The sequence below is a fragment of the Maylandia zebra genome, linkage group LG4, assembly GCF_041146795.1.
Source record: "Maylandia zebra isolate NMK-2024a linkage group LG4, Mzebra_GT3a, whole genome shotgun sequence".
NCBI classification, from domain to species: Eukaryota; Metazoa; Chordata; class Actinopteri; order Cichliformes; family Cichlidae; genus Maylandia; species Maylandia zebra.
The window spans coordinates 1,721,202-1,749,004 of NC_135170.1; the positions used below are offsets into that span (position 1 = coordinate 1,721,202).

Genomic DNA, 27,803 nt, shown 5'->3' on the forward strand with positions numbered 1-27,803 from the left:
GGCTGTGGGAACACATGAGTCCCTGTTTGTGTTCAGATTGTGTGCATGTTTTAGACGTGTGTCACATGTAGAAACACAACAATCCCACAATGACACACAGATGTGTTTGACACAGCTGTGCAGCTGTAAGTTGTTTCTAATGATTCATTGAAGCTCTTCTAACATTCTGGAGACGATCAGTACATGAATCTGTTCAACACGACAACAATTTGACTTCAGTGTGAACGTTTGCATTAAATAACCTTCTTCATCCAGCTGACAGCATCTTCATCCTATGATGTGAACAGTTCCTCCTGTTGATGACAAACCTCTGACAGGATCTGCTTGAGGAGCTTTTTCATGTGCAGCTCTCTGAGCTCAGGGCTGAGCTGCTGTTTCATCTTTAAGAGCTGCTGCCTCCTCGCCGGACTTGTTCTCCTCTTCTTCTCCTAATGACACCATTTCTGCTTCATATAAAATTCAATAAAGATGCTGACATGTATCTGTAGCAACAACATCATTGAATCTATAACAACTGGAGCCAAACCAGTGGCTCTGCTGGGATCACTGGTGAGCCAACACTTCCTTGTTGATGCAGATTTCAGGGCTTCCTTTTGCTCCTCCGTTATAACTGTTCTCTCTTCTCAACACATGATGACACAAAGGAATCAGCAGTGACAAAGATGATGCTGAAGAGAAGCACACACTTCACACATATAACAGAGCAGTGCAGTTACACACACCTCTGCTCGACATCAGGCCTCAAACAAAGACACAAAACACTAACTTGACTCTAAACAGAAGAAACGAGCAGCTGTTTCTGTTCTGTGCTTATTTATATTTGACACACATGCTTCTCTTTGTGCAAACACACATCGCACTATAAGGGTAACCTCGCACACAATGATTGGACAGCACAGTGATGATGCTGGGAGATCCTATACGCAGCAACACAGAAACACTGAGAACTTTAAACAATGATGGAAAGTGTTATAAATGACTTGTTGGCCTCTGATCTGTCACAAACAGCTGAAACGTGTCTCTCATGAGTCACATGAAGGTTTTTGACAGAAAGGACAAAAAGTAGCTGCAGTCAGTTTGTGTCATTTTTATATTTATTCATCTGGGAGAAAAATCTGAGGGACATTAAAATGTGTTTTCAACAGAGACAAGAACATGAATATAACAGAACAGGTAAATGAACATGTTTCAAGTAAACAGCTGGACTGATCAGGTCCAAACACAGAGTGATAAACTTGTCAAACAGCTGTCATATCTTTATATAGAAGCTCTTTATAAATGCTGCTCACTGCAGTCTGTTTACTAATAATGTCAAAGTGTTAGAAACACAGAAACATCAGAATGGTCTTTGTTCACAGAAACCTGTCTGGGATCCTTTGTTGTTCTTTTGATGCAGAGTTACATTATAAATATAAAGAGTTATTTCAGAGTCTCATCAGTTTTCCTGCATGTCTTTATTTAACACATCAGCAGGGCTGAAGCTCTCATGTTAAACACACACTGATCTATGGACACGTTCATGTGTTTCTAACAGAACCAGGCTGTTATCAGCCTGCACTAACATTATGTCACACACACTGAATGTAACAGTGACAGTTTACATCATCACACAATCAGCTGTGATTGTTTCACTGTCATCAAACGAGTCAACAGGAAGTAGAATCAATAGAAACCAATCATTTCCTGACAGCATGTCTGATGGAAATAAGTGCAGATTATGTATGAAGTCTAACTGCACACAGTAACTGTGTTACAATAAGGACTTAACAGCGCCCTCTGCTGGAGTGTTTCAGTACTGCGTTAACTAGAATACACCACCTCCTCCTCACACCACCTGCTACAGCTCTACTCTTCTATGACTACAGTCATCCACAGCACTGATGTGAGGTCACATGGTTCATATGTAAGGAGCACAGCTGACCTCAGGTCAGTTTAATGACTGTGAGCAGCAGCTGTGTTATTGTCACTGTGACAGGGAGACACTCTCAGACACAGCGCTCATGTCAGCTTGTTCTCATGCAGGAGGATCAGGAGCTCCATGTTTGTCTTTCTGTTTGAATCATGATGTGTTTGTGCCATCAGAGTCTGTCATGAGTACTCAGGGTTTCACAGCAGCTCTTCTGGATGCTGACGAGGACTCCAACCTCATGTTTCACCTCTCTGAGCTTCTGATGTCTGTGAACACTCGTGTTTCTTCTCTGGGCTCATCTGGACAAAAACACCTTTCTGTGTTTGGCTGCAGCCTCATTCTGACTGACAGGAAGTGTGTTATCCATGAGCTGCACTTCTGTGAGGAAGTTTCCTGCTGTGTTTCCTGTCTGTGGACAAACACGAGTGTTCCAGCTGAGGACTTGCTTCCTTCCACCTGTCCATACAGGACATCACGCTGTCTGCAGCTCTGTAAATGCAGCTCCAGGTCCTTCCACGTGCTGCTCTGTATTTGTGCAGTTTGTAGTGTGTCCTGGGAAACGTAGCACACATGGTGTTCTTCTGCTGTTTCCTCCTTTCACTGAGTGTGAAACACTGACGCTGTGCTGTTGTTCACAGAGGGGAGCTGATTCTAGCTGCAGCTGGACTCTGTCATCTAACTGAATGTGTTGGTGCTGATCACGGGGCTCTGAGGGGGGAGCAGCAGGAGGACTCTGGATGCTGACGTCAGTGTATCTGTGGAAGCTCCCACAGCGTGTCTGTCATTCAATATTGTGCTGTATATTGTATCTATGCAAAGATGAACAGACTGTGTGTTCACTGGTCTCTGTGCTGCAGCTCTGATGTCATCATCACTCCCTCCTCCACCCTCAGCAGTCCCAGCATGCTGCTGTGGTGCACCCCACCCTCACTCTACACCTGAGCCACAGACCACACCCTCCACCTCAATATACACCACAGTTTTCTCTGCTGTGGAAATGAGATCAGGAGGAAATCATCATTATTATTATTTAATAAACGCTCACATTAATGTGGGCTTATTTGTTTCATATTAGAAACATTAGTTGAGTGTTTTTAGTATAAAATGGTCAAAGTCCCTCTTTTTGCTCCTCCCCTCACCTGTGGATGGGCGGTGCTGTTACCGTGGTGACAGCTTGGATGTGTTTCAGTCCTGCCTGGTTATCACTGCAGGAATCTTTCACATTTATTACAGGTAATAACTCTGATTTTTCTGTGTATTATGAACCAAATGTATCCTGATACACACAGAGATGGATGAGCAGAGGTTGTTTTTGCAGTTTATGTAGTTACTATGGACTTAATGCATACATATTATTAAAATTAGGGCTATAACAGTTGTATTGATGTATAGCAACTTGAAATGCTCCCACAAATGGCTCCACAGCATGTAAAAATATAACAAAAGCTCTGGCGGACTTGGTTCTGTGGTCAGTCTTAAAGGGTGAAGTTAAACTCTGTAATCTTCACTGTGTCACAGAGTTCAGTGAGTCCCGTTATTCACAGTATCAATCAGATCATCAGAGAACAGCTGATCAGCAATCAGTGGTGCCAACAGCGCCTCCTGTGGTGAGAGGATGCAATAATGCAATGTAGCATTTTTCCACTCAACACTTGCAGTCATGGAAACTGTCTGTTGGATCTGTGTGACGTTGCTTTCTTGGTCAGAGTTCCTCACAAATGTCCAGATGATTCTTCTAATGAGGCGTCGACCATGTTTGCAGCTCTTTGGAAGAAAACGTCGCCCTTTGCCATCCTTACTTTTCTTTGACTTCTTCAAATGCAGCTGAACTCCAGCTGGTATTTTCTTGGACTTTGCAGCTGTTTCTGGTCATCAGTTCATTCCTGCAAACCTCTGAAGCTGAACAACAATGATGCTGCATTGCTGGCTGATCCCAAAAGGTTGATTCTGTTCATCTGGACGTTTTCAGAAACGTTTGCTCACTGATCAGGTGACTTCTTCAGTCTCAGCTGACTGCAGCTTTACAAGCTTACAAACAGCACATTTGCACAATGACTGAAAGCAGCAGCACCTGATATATATGATACTAATATAATACATATACATATATAATCCATACTAATGATGAAGGAACTGAGCTCACAGTCCATTGTTCATTCAGTGAACTACTCAGTTTATTTTGGGCCTCAGAAATGCTCACTCTGTTTGTACATCACTGTCAGCAATAGACTCATTCTGCTGTGTGGACAGGAACACATGTGACATCACTTCCTGTTTGTTTGTGACTGAAGAAGTTTACAAGGAATCATTTAGAAGAGTTTCAAACATCAACTGATTGAATCCATGAATCTGAAAACGTGTTTGTGAGTGAAAGAGACAGACATGTACAGACTGAACTATCTGTTCAACAGTCAGAGTGTTTCTGTAACAGGAGACACTCTTTACACTCCACTCAGCACAGGGACACTGAGGAACCAGACCAGACTGTAAACCCAGGATAAAGAGTTTGAGTGAATGTGGTGTTGAAGGTGTGGAGGTGGATCAGAGTGTCAGAGGAGACTCTGTAGAAGGACAGAGTGCCAGCAGGACAGTCCACATACACTGCTGCTCTGTTAGAGACAGAGGAGGAGGAGGAGGAGGAGGAGATGGATGTTTTTATTCTATTGTGCCAGACATAACCAGGACCATCATCAGAGCAGACCAGACTCCAGGACTGATCATTGTTTCCAAACACACAGTCATCACTGCCTCCTTTCCTTCTGATGCTTCTGTAACTCACTGATATATAAACGCCTCCTCTCCACTCGACCTCCCAGTAACAGCGACCAGTCAGACCATTTCTACACAGCAGCTGATAATTAAAAACATCAAATCTGTCTGGATGATCAGGATATGACTGAACCTCCTCCACACGTTTCACCTTCCTGTTGTTGTCAGACAGTTGGAGCTTTGTGTTCACTGTGTTTGTGTCGATTGTGAGTTGACAGGAATCTGATGGAGAGAACAAACACAATCCAGCTGCAGTTATTGATCCATCATCTGTTCATTGATTGACACTTTGATGATGACTCCTGACATGATGAAGATGGTTGAATGTGTGCTGCTTTGTTTTCATGAATCCCATTAAAAACACACTTACACTTCCTCAGACCTGGTCTCAACCATCGGACTCCAGCAGGCTCCACCCTGAAAGGAGGAGGGGGGTCAGAGCAGCACAGTCAGCATGCACACATGGACATTACATGGCTCTCACACACACACTGTTACACACTGAGCTCAAAGCTCGGCTCCACTGTTTTATTCAAAGAAATCTACATTTATTTATCAGCACATTTAAAAACAGCTTGAGCCAAAGTGCTGCACAGAGTAGAGAGAAAATAGGAAACATACACAGTAATGACTATAAAGACTGGTCAGGATTGAAAGCTACAGAGTACAAATGTGTTTCCAACCGGCTTTTAAAAATGTCCAGTGTTGGTGACGACCTGATGTGAAGGGCGACTGTTCCAGAGTTTGGCTGCAGCCATCGATAAAGCTCACCTCTGTTTTTACGTCTAGTTCTGGTCAGAAGCTGCTTATCTGCAGACCTGAGGGCTCCACTTGGATTCTTTTGTTAAAGAGAGATAAGATGGAGCCAATCCATTCACAGATTTAAAGACAACCAGATCTGGAAGTGGATTCTACCACGTACTGGTAACCAGTGGAAAAAGCTGGTGATGGGTCGTCTAGCACAGACCCACCGCTGGAACCAGACAATTGATGAGGGAGAGAACTGTGACAGCGCCGTTCCTTCACTTGACCTCAGTCGCTCTCGTCTGCTCCCTCGTAACACTGCTCTTTATTGAGCTTACATGAATATGCACAAGTTCATTATGACGTCTTACACAGGTATGAACAAAGAGTACCAGTCTGTGCATAGTGTGTGTGTGTGTGTGTGTGTGTGTGTGTGTGTGTCTGTGTGTGTGTGTGTGTGTGTGTCTGTGTGTGTCTGTCTGTGTGTGTGTGTGTCTGTGTGTGTGTGTGTGTGTGTGTCTGTCTGTGTGTGTGTGTCTGTGTGTGTGTCTGTGTGTGTGTCTGTGTCTGTGTGTGTCTGTGTGTGTGTGTCTGTGTGTGTGTGTGTGTGTGTCTGTGTGTGTGTCTGTGTGTGTGTGTGTGTCTGTGTGTGTGTCTGTGTGTCTGTGTGTGTCTGTGTGTGTGTGTGTGTGTGTGTGTCTGTGTGTGTGTGTCTGTGTCTGTGTGTGTGTGTGTGTGTCTGTGTGTGTGTGTGTCTGTGTGTGTGTGTCTGTGTCTGTGTCTGTGTGTGTGTGTGTCTGTGTGTGTGTGTCTGTGTGTGTGTGTCTGTGTCTGTGTCTGTGTGTGTGTGTGTCTGTGTGTGTGTCTGTGTCTGTGTGTGTGTGTGTCTGTGTGTGTGTGTGTGTCTGTGTCTGTGTCTGTGTGTGTGTGTGTGTGTGTGTCTGTGTGTGTGTCTGTGTCTGTGTCTGTGTGTGTGTGTGTGTGTGTGTGTGCGTGCGTGTCTGTGTGTGCGTGTCTGTGTGTGTGTGTGTGTTCCAGATGTGACCCTGTGACCCCAAAGCTGGTGCTAAGAGTCCAGTGGTCCCCCTAACAAAGGGCTCTTATACTTAACCAGACACAGAGTAGGTGTCCTCCTACACCAGGGGTCTCAAACTCGCGGCCCGCGGGCCAATTGCGGCCTGCCGGACGATAGTTTTTGGCCCCACCTTAATATGAAAATGTAATGTTAGTTTGATAATGTATGACACTTTACAGTGTTGTGGGCGGAGCTGAATTAACCCACCAATCAGGGTGGGATATGGATCTCAGGGGACACCAGCCGGGCTTGATGCAAGCAGGGAAACATTTCTCAATGAGTCAAAGTTCCAGCAGCGTTGCCCTGGAGTGTTTCTTTCTTTCTGTACCTGGCTGGCTTCCTCCTTTCTATTGGGCAAACGCCGACATTCGCCCCAGCGCGCTGCGTTCACAACACTTCAAAAAAAGTTGTTTTTTAAGTTGCTGCCCAGCGGGACATTATACGTATATAGATTTATACACACGTCAGTGGGATTTAAAGTTATTTTTCCACAGAGAGAGATCTCATATTAACTCTCACAGTGATGCGTAGGCGGCGGGATAAAAGAAAAGTCATGAACTCAATGCAGCCCAATTTAGTCTGCAGTCACATAGCGACACCTGTTCATCGGCAACAACAGTCCCCGGTAACCCGGACTAATTATAGGGTCGCACCGTAATTTGTGGCTCCATGTTTTTATTTGCATCACTGCGTTTGCATTGCAGCAAACATGAACATTACATATATTTCAATATAATGTAAAAGCAGTCAAAACAACTAACATCAGAAACAGCTGATGTTATTTGTTATATGTCACGGTGTCATTTCCGCTTCTTTCTCCTGCAACAACAGCCCGGCGCCGTGAGCAGTCGCCTTTTTTGCGCTTGCTATCCCTGCACTTTCTACCATCTGCAAACGCCACGGTGTTCGTGTCGTCATGAAAGACATGAACATCGAGCGTAAAAACAAAGGAGACTGCTACCGGCTTTTTATCTGCCGATCGCCGTGCTACGGTTGCAAGAAAAAGAAGCAGAAATGACGTTCTCTACGCGTTGAGACGTTCCCCGTCCGTCGGCTAAACGCTTGATTGAAACTTCAATGCGACAGTGACACCAAGTAGAATTATAAATGTCACATAGCCCCAAACATGTCTTTTTCAAAGCCTGCGGTGAAGAGAAAGGTTGGTGATGAGCACCGACAATTTCAGGAAAAGTGGGCAATGCAATATTTCTTTGTTGAGCACAGGGGCACCCCGACCTGTCTTATTTGCACAGAGAAAGTTGCGCTGCACAAGGAATACAATTTGAAACGTCATTACACAACTAGACATGCTGAGCTGGATGCAAAATACCAGGGAGACGAGAGAGCGAACCGGGTTGCCAGTCTTAAAACAGATCTACTGAGGCAGCAAGATTTCTCCAAGAAAGCAACCAAAGAGAATAATGCAGCAGTCGGAGCCACGTGGTTAGTGAGATGATTGCTAAAGCAGGGAAGCCATTCACAGAAGGTGCATTTGTCTAAAAGTGCATATTGCAGGCTGCAAATATAGTCTGTCCGGGAAAGAAAGGTCAGTTTAGCAACATCAGCCTTTCTGCCAACACCGCAGCAGATCGCATTTCTGACCTGTCAAGTGACATTTATGACCAACTGTGTGAGAAAGCCAAATGTTTCAGTGTATACTCAGTCGCTCTTGATGAGACCACAGACATCACCGACACTGCCCAGCTCCCAATGTATGTCCGTGGTGTTGATGACAGTTTTGAAGTGATGGAGGAGCTGCTCACAGTAATTCCAATGCATGGCCAGACTACCGCTCAGCAGATATTTACAAGCTGTGTGATGCCATTGAGAATGTTGGTTTGCCATGGAAGAGGTTTGTTGGAATAACAACAGATGGAGCGCCATCAATGACAGGGAGGAAACATGGACTGGTGGCACAAAACAAACTGGAAGAGGAAGGCGTGGAGGAGGCCATTGCTCTGCACTGCATCATCCATCAGCAGGTCCTTTGCAGCAAATGCCTGAAGTTTGACAATGTGATGTCTATTGTTGTGAAATGCATCAACCAAATCAGATCCAGGGGCTTAAAGCACCGAAGGTTCTGAGCTTTTCTAGAGGAAATGGAGTCAGAATATGGGGATGTGCTCGACTTCACTGAGGTACGTTGGCTCAGCAGGGGAAATGTATTAAAGAGACTTTTTGAGTTGAGAGCAGAAGTGAAGCCTTCATGGAGAAGGATGGAGTTAGTGTTCCTGTGCTAACTGATCCCAAAATGGCTCATGGACTCAGCTTTTCTTGTTGATATGACACATGAGCTTAATGTACTGAACAAGACGTTACAAGGCCAGGGGCAACTTGTCAGTGCTGCCTATGACAACGTGAGAGCATTCTCCACAAAACTGGCGCTCTGGAAAGCTCAGCTCTCTCAGACAAACCTTTGCCATTTCCCAGCATGCAAGGCACTCGTGGATGCAGGCACACCATTCAGTGCTGACGAGTATGTTGATGTCATTTTGAGGCTACAGGAGGAATTTGATCACAGATTTGCTGACTTCAAGACACACAGAGCCAGCTTTCACATTTTTGCGGACCCCTTCTCCTTTGATGTGCAAGATGCCCCTTCTGTGCTTCAAATGGAGCTCATTGAGCTGCAGTGCAACTCTGAACTCAAAGCAAAGTTCAGGGAGGTGAGTGGAAAAGCAGACAAGCTTGGACAATTTTTGAGAGAATTGAGCCCTAGTTTCCCTCGGCTTTCCCGAATGTTCAAGTGGACCATGTGCCTTTTTGGTAGCACATACTTGTGCCAAAAGCTCTTCTCCACTTTGAACTTCAATAAGTCCAAGTACAGGTCCAGACTTACGGATGATCATCTTCAAGACATACTGAGGGTCGCAACTGCTTCCTCCCTCAGGCCAAATCTGGCTCGGCTATGCGAGAGGAAACGCTGCCAGGTCTCTAGCAGCAAGGAGTAGGCAAGAGAAGCCATGTTCAGAAGAACAGTTCATTTTCTACAGTGTTCCATTCATGTTCAGAAGAAGGTTATAGAACTGTTAATACAGACATTTCAATCTAAACACAGCAGATATAGAAGACTGAAAAAAACACACAAGTTCACTGACTAAAAATATCTTATTATTGTTTTATTTATGTATTACAGATTGATTGATTTTCTTATTAATTCTTAATTTGTTTATTTATTTTTAATATTTTGTGTTAAAAAATAAAAATAAAGAGATTTGAGAAGATTGGAATTTTTTTAACCATGCCTTTCTTGTGGAAAACCTAATGCGGCCCAGCCTCACCCAGACTCTGCCTGCAGCGGCCCCCAGCTAAATTGAGTTTGAGACCTCTGTCCTACACCATAAATCAGTAAGAGAGGGTACGACCTCTCTCATGGCCCCAAGTGGTGTGTGCATGCCAGAGCACTCTGGAAGGCACACAGAGTCTTTACAGACTACTAAGGATCAAACCTCTATCATCATGCAATCGATTATACAACTCTAAGCATATATGAGTAAATATTTCTAAGCATAAATGACAATCAACAATATAAACCTTACAGCTGGTTTTAATAACAGAATTTATTTGTTTCTCAAACGAGAAAGAGCTATCGAGAAACACTCCTAAATCTTTAGTTCTGAACTTTTCCAGTGGGCCAAGGTCAACATTATCTGCTAATGCTAAATAGGCTGCCGTTATTAACTAATGCTAATTTGATGTGAATTAGCATTATGCACTAATGCTAACACTTTTTAACAATGTGAGTAGCTAATGCTAACACTATTTCCCTTAACTTTATAACATTGTGAACGGCTAATGCTAACACTCTTTTCCCTAGCATTACAACATCTGAGCTGCTAATGCTAAGTAGGCCACCATTAGCACCTACGTCTATCCATCCATCCATCCATTCGCTTCCGCTTATCCTTTTCAGGGTCGCGGGGGGCGCTGGAGCCTATCCCAGCTGTCATAGGGCGAAAGGCGGGGTACACCCTGGACAGGTCGCCAGTCTGTCGCAGGGCTAAAACACAGGGACAGACAACCATTCACACTCACATTCACTCGCACATTCACACCTAGTGGCAATTTGGATTTTCCAATTAACCTATCCCCACAAGCTGCATGTCTTTGGACGGTGGGAGGAAGCCGGAGTACCCGGAGGGAACCCACGCAAACACGGGGAGAACATGCAAACTCCACACAGAAAGACCCCGGCCTGATGGTGGAATTGAACTCAGGACCTTCTTGCTGTGCGGCAACAGTGCTAACCATCGTGCCACCGTGCTGCCCACCTACGTCTAATTTAAGGCAAATACGCATTAGAACCTAATGCTCATATCGTTTTCCTTTGCTTTATAGCAATGTGAGCAGCTACTGCTAAATAGCATTAGCTAATAACAGCAGTCTAATTTAATGCAAGTTAGCATCATTTGCATTATAACGATGTGAGGAGTTAATGCTAAGTATGCTGCCATTAGTGGCTAATTCTAATTAGGGGTGAATAATTATTACAAGCTAATGCTAATATCGTTTTCTCTTCCCTTTTAACAATGTGAGCAGCTAGTGCTAGGTAGGCTGAAGCTAGCAGCTAATGCTAAAGCTAAAGATAATTTGATGTGAATTAGCATTACATTAGTGAGGAGTTAATGCTAAGTAGACTGCCATTAGCAGGTAATGCTAATTTAAGGTTAATAGGAATTGGCATCTAATGCTAATACCATATTTTCTTGCTTTAACCCTTTAAAACTGGTCAGAGTGGGCACACTCCGTTTTGCGCAACTATTTTTAAATCCCGGTAGCACTGTAATCACGTGAGCTAGCGCAATAATTTTTTTTGCATATGAAACCTGAGGAGTTGTATTTACATCTTATGCCATCAGCTTGTCCTAGGTTACAGTTTCCTTCCACATATGCTTAGGACTCATATTGCTCTGCTGGAAATAGTTTATTTTGATGCATATGCTGTTATTTTGCAAATTTGCAGTATAATATTTATTTTCGTTTTTCCTGCAGTATATAAAAATTGGTGTATTTCAAAAATAAAACTATGAAGGCACTCAAAATAAATTTCCTGAGGTGGGAAACTATTTTGTGCAACTTTTTTGTATTTACAGTTTTGAGGGATAAGCCTCTTAAATTTCTCTAACTAGAAATATATGTTAAAAAAACAAAAACGATTTTCAATTTTTTTGTAGTTTATTGCACTTTTTTGCAATTTATGTAATTACTATGCACTTAATACATACATATTATTAAAATTTAGGCTGTAATGGTTGTATTGATGTATAGCAACTTGAAATGCTCCCAAAAATGGCTCTACAGCATGTAAAAATATAATATAAGCTCTGGCGGACTTGGTTCTATGGTAGGTCTAAACGGGTTAAATCAATATCAGTAGCTAATCCGATTGTTCAGTCTGATGTCAGGTGAAGTCATTTTTATGCATTTAAGAGCTGTGTTGAATTCAACATTACAAACTGAACATTAGAACTATCCTCTTCTCCAGGATTTTCCTGATTTAACATTTCAATATGACATTTCCAGCGCTTTGTTTTCTCTGCTCACAGACAAAACAGATACACGCATGTATATACAGCCCACGTCCAGCTCTGCATGCACTCCTGCTCCATTTCTATAGAGAATAAACAACGTAACACAATCATTCTCCATTGTTTTCAACTCAACCAGCTGCATTTAATGAAGGAGTTTGAATTTACTTTACAACAGCTGCTGTTGTTTCCTGTCTGCATTCATGTTCTTAACTGTACTCCACACATTCTGAACTGGTGTACCGTAATTGTCGGGCTATAAGCCGCTACTTTTTGCACAAGCTTTGAGCCCTGCGGCTTTTAGTCAGGTGCGGCTTTTCTATGGATTGTCCATGAGCGGATTTGTTTTGTTTGTTCCGCTGTTGTACGGCACTACGTTGCCTGGCGGAAGGATCGGGGTTCAAGAGTGGTATGTTGGTCACATGTCCATCCGTCAGGCAACGTAGTGCAGTACGAGGTAGCGCGAAAAACAAACTTCAAAGTAGCGCTACCCGTTCAGCTGGAGGCCTGGATGATGAGCGGCGATAAACTTGCGAAAAGCAAGTTATGCCCAACTCCACCATTGGATTCTGACAGCGTGGAAAAGTGTGAAAACATCCACGATCACCAACACATTTCGAAGGGCTGAATGCTGCATGATGGAGAGGAGGACACCGCCACGGCCCTTCTGAGGGTGTTCGACTCTGACACTGACAACGAGGATTTCTTTGGTTTTGAAAGTGACAACGAAAGAAAGAAGCTGAGAGTGGATGACGAAGCCATCCTGAGCCTGTTCGTTTCCGACACTGGAGGAGAGGACTTTGGTGGATTTAGTGCGCAGGAAGATGGTGGTGAATGACTGACTTTTCTTCTTGTTAAAGCCGTGTCACTGCACCTGAGCCTAAAAGGTAGTCCGAATCAATTGTTCTGGTGTGCTGTAGGTTATTGTTATGTACTACATTTGTTACTCATTTATGAAGCACAGTACATGTTTTGTACTTGTAATTACCGCTACTTGTACATATACCTAAAAAGTTATGCAAATATGTACCCATAACTTGTTTTTCAAAATATTAATAAAAGGGGTGTGTCTCCAAACAGCCATCGCTTTCCTGACAATTCCCTTTGTGCATATTCTCTTACATATGATAAGTCAACATTGAAACACCTGCGGCTTTTAGTCAGGTGCGGCTAATGTATGTACAAAACAGGATTTTCCCCTGATTTTAGCTTGTGCGGCTAATATTCAGGTGCGCTCTGTAGTCTGGGAAATACGGTAGTTCTTCCTAAAGTACTGCAGTATTCCTGCCAGTACATCCTTTTAGTTTTCCTAACTGTTTCCTCTGATGCTCGTTGCTATTCTTTCCTCAATGCAAATTCATGCTAAGCTCCTTCATATCCATCCCTGTTTCTAAACCTGTAATAATTGCTTTAATGTGTCTTTGGCCTAATTATGAGTCTGTCCATATGTTTGTAGTTCCCCACTTGCTTTGGTTTCTTAGCTCTGATTCTCTCAAATTTATCCTTGAAATCATTTACTGGCATCTCTCCCTCTCACTCCCACTATCCCCAGAACACCAGAGTATTCATCTCCTGGTTTATCCTATGGCCTCTTTGCATTTTCTCCAATCATCCCTGTTTCTAGAGTCTCACCCCATCTGCAGGCAGTCCAAGAGAAACTGCCTCTGCCATTTTCTTCTTCTTAATCTTTGATTTTTCTCTTCACTTTCTCCATTGGGTCTTCTTAGACGCACTTTCCAGAAAGCAGCAACATTTTTTGTGCCCCATTTTTCAAATTGTGCATCTTACTTCAGCTTAATATGTTTCCTGTTTTGTTTTTACACAGGTCATGTAAAAGAAATCCTACCAGAGACTCGACAAAGCTGAACTGAAAGACAGCACAGGCAATAAATCAGAGCAGCACAGAACTTAAGCTCATGGTCCATAGAAGCTGGGCTCTACAGGTGTACCAGGACAAGCTTAGTGTAAGTCCCTCGAAAAAGTTTCACTTGTGCTGTTTCGGTGTAAATTACTGGTTTGTTTGAACAATTTCATCAGCTGAACCATAAATACTCCAAAACAATTTCTTTGTGACTCAGTGTGATTTTTCATTTTGTAATATTAGCATGTCAAACTCTACATTCTCTACACAGATGAGAAATGAAGTGTATTTAATAATAAAAGTTATCTCTCAGAGACAAAGTTAGTGTCTCATTCAGGTCTGTATCTGAGTAGCCTCAGACACATGCAGTGCTCATATTTTCTGTTTTGTGTGTCACTCAGACCTCTTCCTGACAGGGGCAGCAATTTCATTTAAAGTCCCATTCACTGATACAGGCTGCTGGAGCTCCAACCAGGAGGGTACACACATGATCCAGGGAAAAAAATTATATATGGTCTCTTAGATAAATATTAAGAGGTCCTGTGTTTTACTAAAAAATCAAAGTAGTAAAACACAGGACCTTTGGGTTAGATATAAGGTGATTTGACAAATCATGTCTGTTGTAAATGAGTAAGCCATTTATCGACCTGACTCAGGTTTTAAATCATCATCAGAAAAGACTGAATCCTGACCTGAGAATTGTACACTTTGGACTCTCCACTGCAGAAAATAGAAGCTTCAGTCCTGAATCCTGCAGGTTGTTGTTACCCAGATCCAGCTCTGTCAGACGGGAGGACTGGGAGCTCAGGACTGAGGACAGAGCTTCACAGCTTCTGTCTGACAGGTTACAGCCACTCAGTCTGAAGAAAGGATGACAAGAAGACATGAAACACTTGTGTTAAAGTATATTCATGGTGCCATGAGGAGCTACTACATTTACAATATTTCAACACTGTTTCAGGACATGCTGGAATCCTTATTGCCTCATGTTACAAAAGACAAATGTGGCAGTTTACTGTGATTTGGATGGATTCATTAAAAAAACAAAACATAAACACTGTTAATTTTTTCCAAATGAAATTGATTAAATGATGTTAATTAATGAAAAAAAAATCGATATTGCTTGATCTGACCTCAGCGTTTCCAGTTTGCAGTATTGACTCTTCATCCCAGCAGACAGAAGCTTCACTCCTGAATCCTGCAGGTTGTTGTTACCCAGGTCCAGCTCTGTCAGATGGGAGGACTGGGAGCTCAGGACTGAGGACAGAGCTTCACAGCTTCTGTCTGACAGGTTACAGCCACTCAGTCTGAAATCAAGGTGGAAGGGAGACAAGATCAACCAAACAAATCAGAGCTTTATTGCTTTTTTATTGTTTTTAAGCAGAAATCAGTGAGGTGCTGGTAGATTCTGTTCTTTTGGTTTATTACCCAACAACACACACATACACTAATATTTGTGACTTTTGTAATAGTAGCATTTACAATGCAAAGCAACAGCGATCACAGATTGAAGGGGCCTGAATAAAACTACAATGCAGTGATTTTTAAGATGACCTGTTCTTCCAATTTCCAACAACAGATTTCTCCAACCTTACAGTTAAAAATAATTCTTTATCTCATACTGAATCTTGGTGCACCTCCCCCAGTTTATTAAAATGGAGTGGTACTGAAGTTGCTGTAAGTGATGTGTGATGCCACTGATTTCCTTTCTGATCCAATACAAAGTAAAATTCAGGCTGGTATCTGCGATACTGATGAAAACTATTCCTTCAGAATCAATACAAGACATCATAAGAAAATATGATGTTTTGTATAACATAAAAAGCCTGAATTTTAAAATATTCAGTTAATAATCAAAAACAGATGTGACTGAAAATAATAAAACTGAGAAACATTTTATGGCCATTCGATCCTTTTACAACCATTGCAAGAGCTTGGTTGGCATAGCCGGCAATACGTTGGATAGTAATAAGTCCGGTGGGTGATGGGCTCCACCAGGGCTGCCCTTTGTCACCGATTCTGTTCATAAATTTTATGTTTAAAGGCTGTATCAAAAGTTCATTCAAGTTACAATATTGTGGTCAAAAGTTCTCCTTTTTTCTTTTATACTATACAACTACGCTGTCTCATGGTTTTAGGACATGGATCTGTCATGGAAGAAATCTATGACCACTTTTAATCAACATTTTAAAAATAAACATGATCACAGATTTACTCACAGAGCCTTGTTGGAGGCTTTGACCACTGGCAACAGCCTCAGAAGAGCCTCCTCTGAAGCAGAGTATTTCTTCAGGTCAAACACATCCAGATCTTCTTCTGATGACAGTAACATGAAGGTCAGAGCTGAGCACTGAGCAGGAGACAGTTTACCTGTGGAGAGACTTCCTGAAGTCCTGTATTGTTGGATCTCCTCCACTAGAGAACGATCATCCAGTTCATTCAGACAGTGGATCAGATTGATGCTTTTCTCTGCAGACAGATTCTCACTGAGCTTCTTCTTGATGTACTGGACTGTTTCCTGATTGGTCTGTGAGCTACTTCCTGTCTGTGTCAGCAGACCTCGTAGGAGAGTCTGATTGGTCTGCAGTGAAAGACCCAGGAGGAAGCGGAGGAACAAGTCCATGTGTCCATTTGGACTCTGTAAGGCCTTGTTCACAGCACTCTGGTGGAGAGATTGAAGTTTTAGTTTGTTAAATAGTTTAGACCATGTAGAGGTTGTTTGTTGTTGTTCCAGCAGATTGAGTCCAGAGTTGATGAAGGTCAGATGGACATGAAGAGCAGCCAGAAACTCCTGAACACTCAGATGGATGAAGCAGAACACCTTGTCCTGGTACAGTCCTCTCTCCTCTTTAAAGATCTGTGTGAACACTCCTGAGTACACTGAGGCTGCTCTGATATCGATGCCACACTCTGTCAGGTCTGATTCATAGAAGATCAGGTTTCCTTTCTGCAGCTGATCAAAAGCCAGTTTTCCTAGATACTTAATCATCTTCCTGCTCTCTGGACTCCAGTGTGGATCTGTCTCAGCTCCTCCATCATACTTGACCTTCTTCACTTTGGCCTGAACCACCAGGAAGTGGATGTACATCTCAGCCAGGGTCTTGGGCAGCTGTCCTCCCTCTCTGGTTTCCAGCACATCCTCCAGAACTGTAGCAGTGATCCAGCAGAAGACTGGGATGTGACACATGATGTGGAGGCTTCGTGATGTCTTGATGTGGGAGATGATCCTGCTGGCCTGCTTCTTATCTCTGAATCTCTTCCTGAAGTACTCCTCCTTCTGTGGGTCAGTGAACCCTCTGACCTCTGTCACCATGCCAACACAGTCAGGAGGGATCTGATTGGCTGCTGCAGGTCGTGTGGTTATCCAGAGGCGAGCAGAGGGAAGCAGTTTCCCCCTGATGAGGTTTATCAGCAGCACATCCACTGAGGTGGACTTTCTAGGGTCAGTTAGGATTGTAGTTTTGTGGAAGTCCAGAGGAAGTCGACACTCATCCAGACCATCAAAGATGAACACAACCTGGAAGTCTTCAAAGCTGCAGATTCCTGCTTCTTTGGTTTCAGTAAAGAAGTGATGAACAAGTCCCACCAAGCTGAACTTTTCCTCTTTCAGCACATTCAGCTCTCTGAAAGTGAATGGAAATATGAACTGGATGTCCTGGTTGGCTTTGTCTTCAGCCCAGTCCAGGCTGTGTTTCTGTGTTAAGACTGTTTTCCCAATGCCAGCCACTCCCTTTGTCAGCACTGTTCTGATTGGTTCATCTCTTCCAGGTGAGGCTTTAAAGATGTCTTCTTGTCTGATGGTTGTTTCTGGTCTGTCTGGTTTCCTGGATGCTGTTTCAATCTGTCTGACCTCATGTTCATCATTGACCTCTGCAGTCCCTCCCTCTGTGATGTAGAGCTCTGTGTAGATCTGATTCAGGAGGGTTGGGTTTCCTGCTTTAGCGATGCCCTCAAACACACACTGGAACTTCTTCTTCAGGGTGGATTTAAGGTTACGATGACAAACTGCAGCTTGAAGCTCTGAATGAGAAGAAAAATAAACACTCAATTCCAAAAAGAACTAATCTTTAAAACATGTTGCTCCATCTTCCATCTCTGGAAAATGTCTCATTTATCCAGCAGCTTAAATCTTTAGATAAATCCTCTTACTGCTCTGCAGACGGTCAGCCAGCTCCTCCTGCTTCATTCTCCTCAGGAAGTCCACTGTGATCTTCACAAACGCCTCTCTGCTGCTGCTCCTCTGACTCTCTAAGCATTCTGGGTAATCTGGACTCAGAACCTTCTGGATCTTCTTCAGCTCGTTCTTCACAAAAGTGATGATGTTGTCCTCCAGCAGCTGGAACAGAATATTTATGAATGAGCCAATCAGACTGAAATCATGGAGCCAAACATCAGATCCATGTTGGACACACTGACGATCCACTGGTCTACAAAGAGCAGCATGGAGATGACTGTGAACAGAACAGATGTAACAGTAGTTGTTGTACATGTACAGACCATAAATATGGAGTCCAGCTGTGTTTGATGCTGCTGGGCAGACTGACCACTGGGAACCTCTGAGCTCTGCTGCTCCACTCTGTGGAGGAACCATGAAGGATTAGATCAACACAGGATAAAGATCCAGGAGTTTCTGCTCAAATAACTTCATCTGAATCAAGTCTGTCAAGTTTTAAACTCTCAGATTGTGAACATATCAGTAATTTTCAGTCTGTTTTCATGGACGTCCTTTCAGTGGTGATGTCAGGGATGATTTTGAAGAAGCTCATCAAACTGAACCATCAGCAGATCACTGCTCCAAAACCAGAACATGATCCGAGTCTCCCTCCACCACCAGAACACCAGCTTTACTAACGTGGTAGATCAGTGTAGTACAGATCAATAACTGATGAGTCATTTGATCAAAATCACTGAGTGCTTCACGTCTGACCCTCTGATGCTTCTGTAGACATTTTGCATATTTAATGAATGTCTGACAGTTTTACATTCATTCTATGAACACAGTGGAAATGTTGTGTTATAGTCTCCATGTTGTTTCCAGCATCATAAATTCTTAAGTTCAGAAAATTAGATTCTTTCTTCACAGCTGAAAAACAACAACATTTATTCTCTATTGAAATCTGCATCGTCCACTCCAAAGGTCACAATCTGAAGGTAACATCTGGTTTTGTTCCCTGTGGTTAACTCTGAGCATCAGTATGGTGGGATTTATCCACTACATCCACACCACTGTGGTTCAGTGTTGTCCTGATGGAGTAACAGCAGCCAGTATGATCCAGGCTTTAGCTGCTGGGTCTCTGTGTGACCTCTCAGACTGTTTAACAGATCAGACACAAAGAGAATCAGAGCAGCTCTGTTCTTTAAAGACAAACATGAACCCACTCAGGTCACACTTTCCCCACAGATATGAGCATCACTGTCCTCAAACAGCAAATGACCAAGTCGAACATTTGGATCTTTTCTCTTTCATTGTTTTCTTTTTAATGAATCTTTGTAACAATCTGAGGATGTTTCAGGTCATATTTATCCAGGAAACACAAACATGTAAAGGAGTCATCACAGCTCTCTGACCTCGTTGCTCCAGGTTCACCACTGAAGGCTGGATTTAGCTCTTTGGACCAGTCACTCCTCACAGACGGACAGCTGGACCCTGCAGACTGTGACCTCTGACCTCTGCAGACACAAACATGATTGAAGCAGCTGTGATCACACAGACTGCAGATAATGCAGCTGTTTCCTGTCAGTAACATCCTCTTAGATTAGAGTTCAGCTTTTTACAGGAAAACTGGACAAAACTGATTTTTGTTACAAACTCATTTTCATTTCCTCTCAGCTCACAAACACAGTCAGACAATCAACCAGAGTCAACACTGATTATAATGTCAGTGCAGAATTATTTCTGTTACTCAGTGAGTTCAGCTCTCTGACCTCGTTGCTCCAGGTTCACCACTGAACTCTGGATTTCGACCTTTGGACCGGTCACTCCTCACAGACGGACAGCTGGACCCTGCAGACTCTGCTCTGTCCTCCTCTTCCTCCATCATCGTCTTCAGTCAGTCTGAGAGGTAAACCACAAACACTCAGTGAGTTCACATTAACAGGAGGAACTGAGTTACAGTCGCTGACCTCTGACCTGTCATGTGACCATGAAACCAGGTCAATATGTCTGTAGGTTCAGTAATCCAGGTCATGTGATCTAAGGAGCTTGGAGAGAAAAGAGACGTCTTTAAGTTTCTGGAAGACGTTTCATCTGAGAAGCTTCTTCAGCTCTAAAACCAAACGGTGGAGAGTCCCAGATATTTAAACCTGAGAGGGAAAGAAAGCATGTCGCTGACCCACCACTGATGTTATTTCAAGGAGGAAACTGAGAGCCTTTGCACCAGGAGCACAAACATCAGCTCCAGCAATGATCCACTGATGTGTTTTTATTCCATGTATGAATGTTGTTATTGACAGAGATGACGTTTGTGTGTCAGTGATGCAGTGACTGTTGTTGTTACCTGTACAGGCTGGTTAGACTCTATGAAACAGATCATACAGATCTCTGCATGTTAGAAGAGACTATTAAAGGTCATGAATGAGACAAAGGCAGGGAGGCGTCCTTTACAGCTAAACAGCAGAGTGAGAGAACAGCCAGCACCTCTACATTTATCACATTATACAGCACATGTATGATACTGACAGGGATGAGAAGAATTTAGTGATTCTGATCCCATCATTGATATTACTTATTGATTCTCAGTAGCTCTGCTCTGACAGTCACCACCATCACTGAGCAGCATATCAAAGACATTTGTGCACATTAACTGCATGTTGTGGCTCAAATGTTTGTGCATGTTGGAGGCATTTCCTCTTTGTTGTGATCAGTGTTGGTCATTACTCAAAACAGTCATTATTACACATATTACACAGAACACTTTGATTAAAAGTAATGGAGTACGTTACTTCATTACTCCTCATAACATTACTTTGATGTTACTGTGTGAAATGAACAAATGAGCATGTAACAACATAAAGCTGAGGTACAGCCCCACACACCAACACAGATCCTGATGAGGTCACGTGATGTTTCTCTGAGTGTTTATGAACACAAATCAAAGATGAAACAGCACAAAGACACTTCAAAGTGATTCTACTGTAGAAACATGAACAGGTAGAAACCTGCAGCCTGACTGCTCATCACTTTGTTACCTGTTCAAGTTCAGCAGCAGCAGCTCACTTTATCACGGTGCTGGTCTGGGGTCAGTGTTTACTCAGCTTTAACCTCACTCTGGGTTCTTGGCTAGCTTAGCGTTAGCTTAGCGTTAGCTGAACGTTAGCTTAGCGTTAGCATGCTGTGTGCTAGCTTAGCGTCAGAGCTCTGCAGGTGTCTCGTGTGTAAATATTAATCACAGTGACAGTAAAGGAGGTAAAGGGCTGTGACGTCATCACGTACGCTGCGTCCTCTGTGGGCTCTGAGTGAACTCAAAGTACAAACTACAAGTACACAAACACGAACGTAGCTCAGAGTGGCGGACACACTCGGCCTCGTTGGTCCAGCTGTGAGTCCGTTACCGTGAACTATGGAGCGGCAGATTTGTGCTGAACTAAGCTGCACACAGCTGATGTTAGCCAGGAAACATTACACACTGACTTTAATGGAGAGACCGGAAATACAAACACACACAGTTTGTTGTGTGAAGAAATCAAACACGAGCTGAACAAACAGTAAAGTTCCTAAAGACAAACTGTTAAAGGAGGAAACAAAGCAAACTTACAGTTTCTTCACACCAACAACAAGCTCCACTCCACACCTGGACACTAAACACGGACACACAGGTGAGCTGCTTCCTGGAAGGAGGCGGGACTCCACCTGAAACTCAGCACAGGTGGGAGGGGCTCAGCTCTGTGTGTGCTGATGTGTTAACTTTAAAAATATGCCGTCTGACTGCTCAGACTGAGTCAGAGTAAAGTTCACATGCTGACGTGTGGAGACATGAAACCTTGTTGTAGCTGCAGGTGTGAACACACTGATCCCAGATCAGCTCTGCTGTATTTGTAACATGAACATTTCTGCTGCAAAGCTTCAAATGTTCAGCATGTTTCTCTGTTTCCAGTCTATAGATCCAGTCACACTTTCTACCTTCACCTGTGCAGTAAAGACTGAGAGCAGAGCTGAAAGCAAGCGTCCAATCAGTGAGCAGCATCAACACCTGAGCTTCATTCAGACTCTGTTATTGAAGATGTTGTTGGTACAAAGTTCATCTGCTGCTCACATGAATCCATGAAAGATTTATTTCACTGAATGTTTCTTCAAAGCTCATTTCAACCTGTTGAAGTCATGAATGAAAGTGCAGACTGAGAGTGGATCACATGATGTTTGAGGTGTGTCATGTGACATGTTCAGTATTGTCACACATGTCTAGATTGTCCCTGATATCATAACTGCTCAAACACTGATGATTATATTTGAAGAATTATTCCTGATGGCAGCAAAGTTTGAATGGAGCTCTCTGTCTGTGCTGATTTGTCGCCCTCTGGAGGTCAAAGCACAAACTGCATGATGTCACTGTAACCACCACAGAGACAGGAAGTGTTTTTATGACTGAAACACTGAAATGATGCTAACGGCTGTCGTTAGGCTCACTGACAGCAGTGCTGATGTGTTCATGTCAAACACTGGCTCAGGTCAGACTCCTTCATCCTTCTCCAGCGTGAGGCCGCCCTCAGACCCACAGGAGCTCTGACCTTTGACCTCCTGACCCTAACCATTTTAGTCTTGTTGCATCTGCAAATCCATCCAAACTGTAGCCGAGCAAAAGAAGCTGGAAGTTGTTCTATGAATGATGTTGTTGAAGGAGCTTGGAAAGAAAAGCGTCTGGACTTCTTTAAGTTGCTTGAAGAGGGACATGGACGTCTTAACGCCCACTTACATCCTGGGACATTTGATCACAGGAAATCACATGATGGGGTGGGGCTAGATCTCACAATGGGTTCACCCAAAACCTTGGCTGATTGAGACCCACACCCGTTCTCACACCGTGGCTCGTGTGATTAGGTAGAGGATCAACAGGGGCTCCGTGTCCCTGAATTTAAACTGAATCTAAACACACCGTGCACAATGCCAAGTTAGATAATGGTTAAAAGAACAAGATAAGAATAAATAAAAAGATAAAATAAGGATAAAAAATAACTTAAAAAAATAAAATAAAAAGATAAATAACTGCAAATAAGTACAAATAAGTAACTGAAGACACGTGTGGTCTGCAGATGTCGATGTACATGGATGTACATGGAGTTTAATGTGCAAAATGAACTTAGTGTGCAAAGTGACCTGATGTGCAAACTGCAGTTTGAGGTCGGTCAGCTGTTCAGGAGTCTGATAGCAGTGGGGAAGATGGAGTTGTTGAGTCTGGATGTTCTACATTTCACACTTCTGAACCTTCGTCTCGAGGGCAGAGGTGTGTCTCTCCTCTGGACTCTGTGATGGTAGCTGCTCTGCAGAGAGGGCAGCGGGGTCCTGATGATCTTCTCCACAGTTGTTATCACTCTCTGCAGGCGTTTGCGGTTTGCAGTAGTGCTGCCGTACCATGCAGTGATGCAGCTGTCAGGCTGCTCTCCACAGTGCAGCTGTAGAACATGCTGAGGATCTTGGCCAACATACCAAATTTCCTCAGCCTCCTCAGGAAATACAGCAGCTGCTGAGCCTTCTTGACCAGCTGTGTGAGTTTGAGTCCCTGACTGACTCAAACTCCTTCAGTGACACTTGCAGCCTTGCAGATTAGTTTGCTGATCCTGATGCATCTCTGGAGCTGATGCTGTCCCCCAGCAGACAACAACAACATAGATGCTCTCACTAGTCCACTTTACCCTCTAATCACATCTCTGACATCTGCAGGTTGCTCCATAGAGACTCTTGTGCAATGCCAGGTGTTTGTGTTTGTCTGTAGGTACACATTAGATATGACCATAGACGCACACACACAAGTGAACACAGCAGCACAGATGGTTTCCACCTGCTTCCCTCTTTCTTCACACAACTGTGAGGATGATGAAGAGGTTTCAGGACGAGGTGGTCAGCAAGCACAGGATAAAGCAGGGCCATGAAACTCTCTGGTGCAGCAGATGTTTAATCAGACTCAGCTTTAGGCTTCTTTTCCCACCTGGCAGCAAAGTAACAGCTTCACTAATGTGAACAGTCACAATGTTAAACGTTTCTATATCTTCATATATTTTTATCTGTTGATGCTGCAGAATAAAGTCTGTTAACAGAGTGCAGGATGTGTAGAGCAGGTCCAGCTCTCCCTTTACTGTGTCCACTTTCATCAGCCCCTGTGAAGTGACACAGAGTGCATGTGTGTCTGTCAGCTGTTGTTTGTTGTGAAGGATGGAACAAATGAACACACACTTTTAGAGAAATCTGAAAAAGCAACACGTGCTTGGGCTCCTTCTGTGCTCGTCTTCATTAATGCTGATCTTTCTTTCCTGTTTGTTCTTTGGCACAAGCTTCAGTCTTTTCTCCCAGGGCTCCTTCACACTTAGAAACACACCTACATTCATTTATACACAAACATCATGAAACAAAGGCTTTGTAAAAGAGGACACGAGATCCTCTCTGAACAGCACATTCATATCAAACACAGGACTGAACAGGATATACTGAGTCTGTGCTGTTTTCATTGTTACTTGCTGAGTATTTTTCCAGTGTTTGAAATGTGACTCAAGTCTGATTCTTCTACTGTGTGTGAACTCTAAGCAGCTGCATTAAACAGCTGCTTTTCAAACCAGGCTCAATCCTATGACTCTGTGAATGTAAACTTTTGTCACCTGCATGAATAACAATCCTTGATCTAGTCAGGACTGCAGTGCTCCTGTGATCCCAGCTTATAGATGGAGGCTAGCATGAGAGGCTCAGCAGCTAAAGCAGCACACCTGGGTCTCCCAGCCTATTAAAAGCAGCCCTTTGCTTCACCTGCTTCACTAAACATTATTATTATTATTTAAGCAGAGTGGTGTGATTGATGTAGGCATTGCTGTGTGACAGGAGGACTTTTCTTGAAACAGCTCGTGTGACGTGAGCTGACGTAAAAACAGTGATGTTAGCTTGATTCTCTTGGCTAAAACTATTTTAAAAAGAGGGTCAATCATGCAAATCTGCCAATAGAAGCCAAAGTTACAGCCCCTCAGAGTTTAAAGAGAAAAGGCCCGTTTCCAACACTCGGTTGTGCAAAGGGAAACAGGCCCACAGTGCCTGAGTGTGTGGGTAATTCTTCAAATAATATTCAAAAGCAAACATTTTTAAGCATGTAAATAAAATTCAATCATTTCTGCTCTTCAATACCTAAGAAATGAAAACTGGCAGATGGTCCCAAAATGTGAAACGCCTGGCTATCTGTGCATTTAGTGCTGCAAGTTTTCACTGTTTACCTTCAGAAGCATAAATCTCTGCACAGATAATGTTCATATGTGGATTCCTGGTTTTCTGCAGTTAATTGTGACCCAAAGCGTATTTTTAAAGTGGTTCCAGGCAATAAAGCCTAAAAATAAATACATCTACTTCCTTTTTCTGTGTTCCAGCCTCAGTGACTCTGACACAGTGCTGTAATATTTACACCTCTGATGAAAACAGAGTTTGTAGTTGCAGAGAAATACTCGACTCATTTTGGGCATTTACGAGCAGGAACCTCAGAAAGCCCCTCGCTGCTTCACTGGTTAAGAAGCAAAGCAAACATTAGTTCACAGTGATGTTAATTAAGGCCCAAAGTTTAGGAACGAACGTCAGCACTTCACTAATGAATGTAATGCTGATTCATGTGCTTGTTTTGTAATGTGCATGTTGTGCGTTGCTATTTCCCATATTCTTTGGCACTGATAGATGAAGAGTCTCAGGCAGGACCGAGGCTGCCAGCTGCTGACAGTGAGCAGGGAGAGAGCAGCAGAAGCTGGGCAAGAGCAGGGCACCTTCAGCCCCCTTCATCAGTCAGAAATCATTTGGGTGTCTGTGTGAAATGTCTGATTTTTAAAATCTTTTTGTAGACATATTTATTAAATGTTTAACAATTATATAGAAGAAAGACAATGTAAAGAACAAAACATGACAAAACCAAAATGAGTTGAAGTTATGAACAGTTTCTGAGAGACAAATAACACCAGGATCCTTTTTGTGTAGCTGACAGCTGGTAACTGTGCAGGGGCGGGTCTAGCAAAGTGTTGCCAGGGGGGCAGGTAGGGCATTAACAGGGAGAGGGGGGCACAAAGAAATACTTTTCTTTCTTATTCTCATTTAAAATGCTTTTAATAAATAATTATCTGAATCTTACAACAAACGTTTCCATCTGATGTAAAATGTATAGAAATCCATTATTGTACATAGTCATTTTTTAGGATCCCATCATAATTTCTTCAGAAGTAAGTACTGCATATGATGCCAGTGTTTCCCACATTTTCTAGATTCTGCACCAGTACTGTGTGTAAAATGCATCAAAAAGTCCGTTTGATTCTTTCTCAGCTGTCTTTCTGTCTCCTTTCACTTTTTAAAGGTTGCCATGTTAGAAAACATATTTTGCCCTGCCGTGCTGTTTATTGATGTGGCAAATGAAAGGTTTATGAAAACATATCTAAATCTGTCATCAGTAATCAGCAATGATCATGTCTCACCTCTAGTCTCTGTCTTAATGTCAGGTTTCCACCGTGTGTTGTAGATGTTCAGGAGGTTAACTCGACCAACAGTCTACTTCCTGTTTAGAATACCAGGACAGGGAGGATGGTGCAGGTTTAAGTTTATTAGACTGATGCATGTATACCAACAAGACAGCGTCCATCACTGTGACAACAGCGTTTGTTTTCATTCAAAGGCTTCATGGTTTTTCCTTTAATACCTGGGGGGCCGGTCTCCAGTCAAAATGCCCGGGACCATTTTTTGTCCCAGTCCAGCCCTGGTGTCAGATCTGCATGCAGTGTCAATGAGACGATCAACAACAGATCAGACAAAACACTCAGGCGGACACTCCTCTGTAGAAGGAAACATGGAAAGTGTGAGGTAATCAGTGCACAACATCACTTTGTATTTCAGGCTGTTTTTATATAGAACTTCAGCACCAATGTAAAAGTTCTGGTTTGAGGAAGATGAAGAACATTTTCAGGAAGGATGCCGTCTGCAAGCAGAGCTGCTTGAACCTCAGCGCTGAGGTCCAGACTACTTCCTGTGAAGCCACGTGATGTAAATCTGCTGCTGTAACTTCACAGTTTACTGAAGCTAAATGCAACGTTACCATATAATCTGTTTTCAACAAAGGTTTCACTCCGTCCGGTGTTGATGGAATGATTCAGGCCGTACTCGTCAGGCTTCCCATCGACCACACGCATTTCAGTCACAAACCCCGTGACTGACAACAAGGGAAACAGCAGAAGAAAAGATGTGAAAAATACTGCATGATGATGATGGAGGATTAACCGCGGTGGCTAAACTGTTTCCTGTCTTTGTGGGCGTACTCACAGGGAAGTTTCCAGGCACGTCAGTCTTGGTGGCTAAAGTCTCCATTTTCCAACATGTATCGCTACAGGTGCAAAGACACAACATTAATCATCAGTGTAAATATTTTAATGCTGTCCAAACGGTGTTTGCTTTGTCTGTCCTCTCGCACTCACAGAGGAAACGAGGACGCCACCTTCAACCCATCTTCAGTTGGCTCAACCATGGCCGGACTTCCTGTTGGCTTTGTGACAGCAAACCACTTGAAATGAGAGCAAACTGCAGTCAAGCACCACTTACAGCAACCTGTGGACACGCAAATGGAAAGCACTGAGAATCATACAGAAGCATAAGAGCTGTTTATTGTAACACACGTGTGTGTGTGTGTGTGTGTGTGTGTGTGTGTGTGTGTGTGTGTGTGTGTGTGTGTGTGTGCACATTAATAACACACTGATGTATGTTAGTTTGAT

The 27,803-nt window shown here is 43.1% G+C and overlaps 2 protein-coding genes and 2 long non-coding RNA genes across 4 annotated transcripts in view; 1 reads left to right on the forward strand and 3 right to left on the reverse strand.

Annotated features, from left to right (window-relative positions):
* Window positions 1–21,819, reverse strand: part of LOC112431043 (protein NLRC3-like) — a 79,495-nt gene extending 57,676 nt beyond the window's left edge. The window contains exon 1 of the mRNA XM_076883549.1: window positions 21,641–21,819. The gene's annotated coding sequence lies outside the window, so the exon portion shown is untranslated. The remainder of the gene's footprint in view (window positions 1–21,640) is intronic.
* On the reverse strand, window positions 3,083–14,675 carry LOC143418286 (uncharacterized). The gene is made up of 3 exons (XR_013098211.1): window positions 14,579–14,675; window positions 5,049–5,095; window positions 3,083–4,900 (listed from the first exon to the last, which is right to left on the reverse strand). It is a non-coding gene; the product is annotated as an uncharacterized LOC143418286 (long non-coding RNA).
* LOC143418287 (uncharacterized) lies at window positions 3,083–14,696 on the forward strand. Its single transcript, XR_013098212.1, has 3 exons — window positions 3,083–3,142; window positions 13,851–13,989; window positions 14,613–14,696. It is a non-coding gene; the product is annotated as an uncharacterized LOC143418287 (long non-coding RNA).
* On the reverse strand, window positions 14,732–27,559 carry LOC143418439 (protein NLRC3-like). Its single transcript, XM_076883550.1, has 6 exons — window positions 27,510–27,559; window positions 18,384–18,462; window positions 18,036–18,222; window positions 16,106–17,906; window positions 15,010–15,193; window positions 14,732–14,746 (listed from the first exon to the last, which is right to left on the reverse strand). The coding sequence occupies exons 1-6, from the start codon at window positions 27,557–27,559 to the stop codon at window positions 14,732–14,734; spliced, it is 2,316 nt and encodes a 771-aa protein (XP_076739665.1).
* Between the last annotated feature and the right edge of the window lie 244 nt (window positions 27,560–27,803).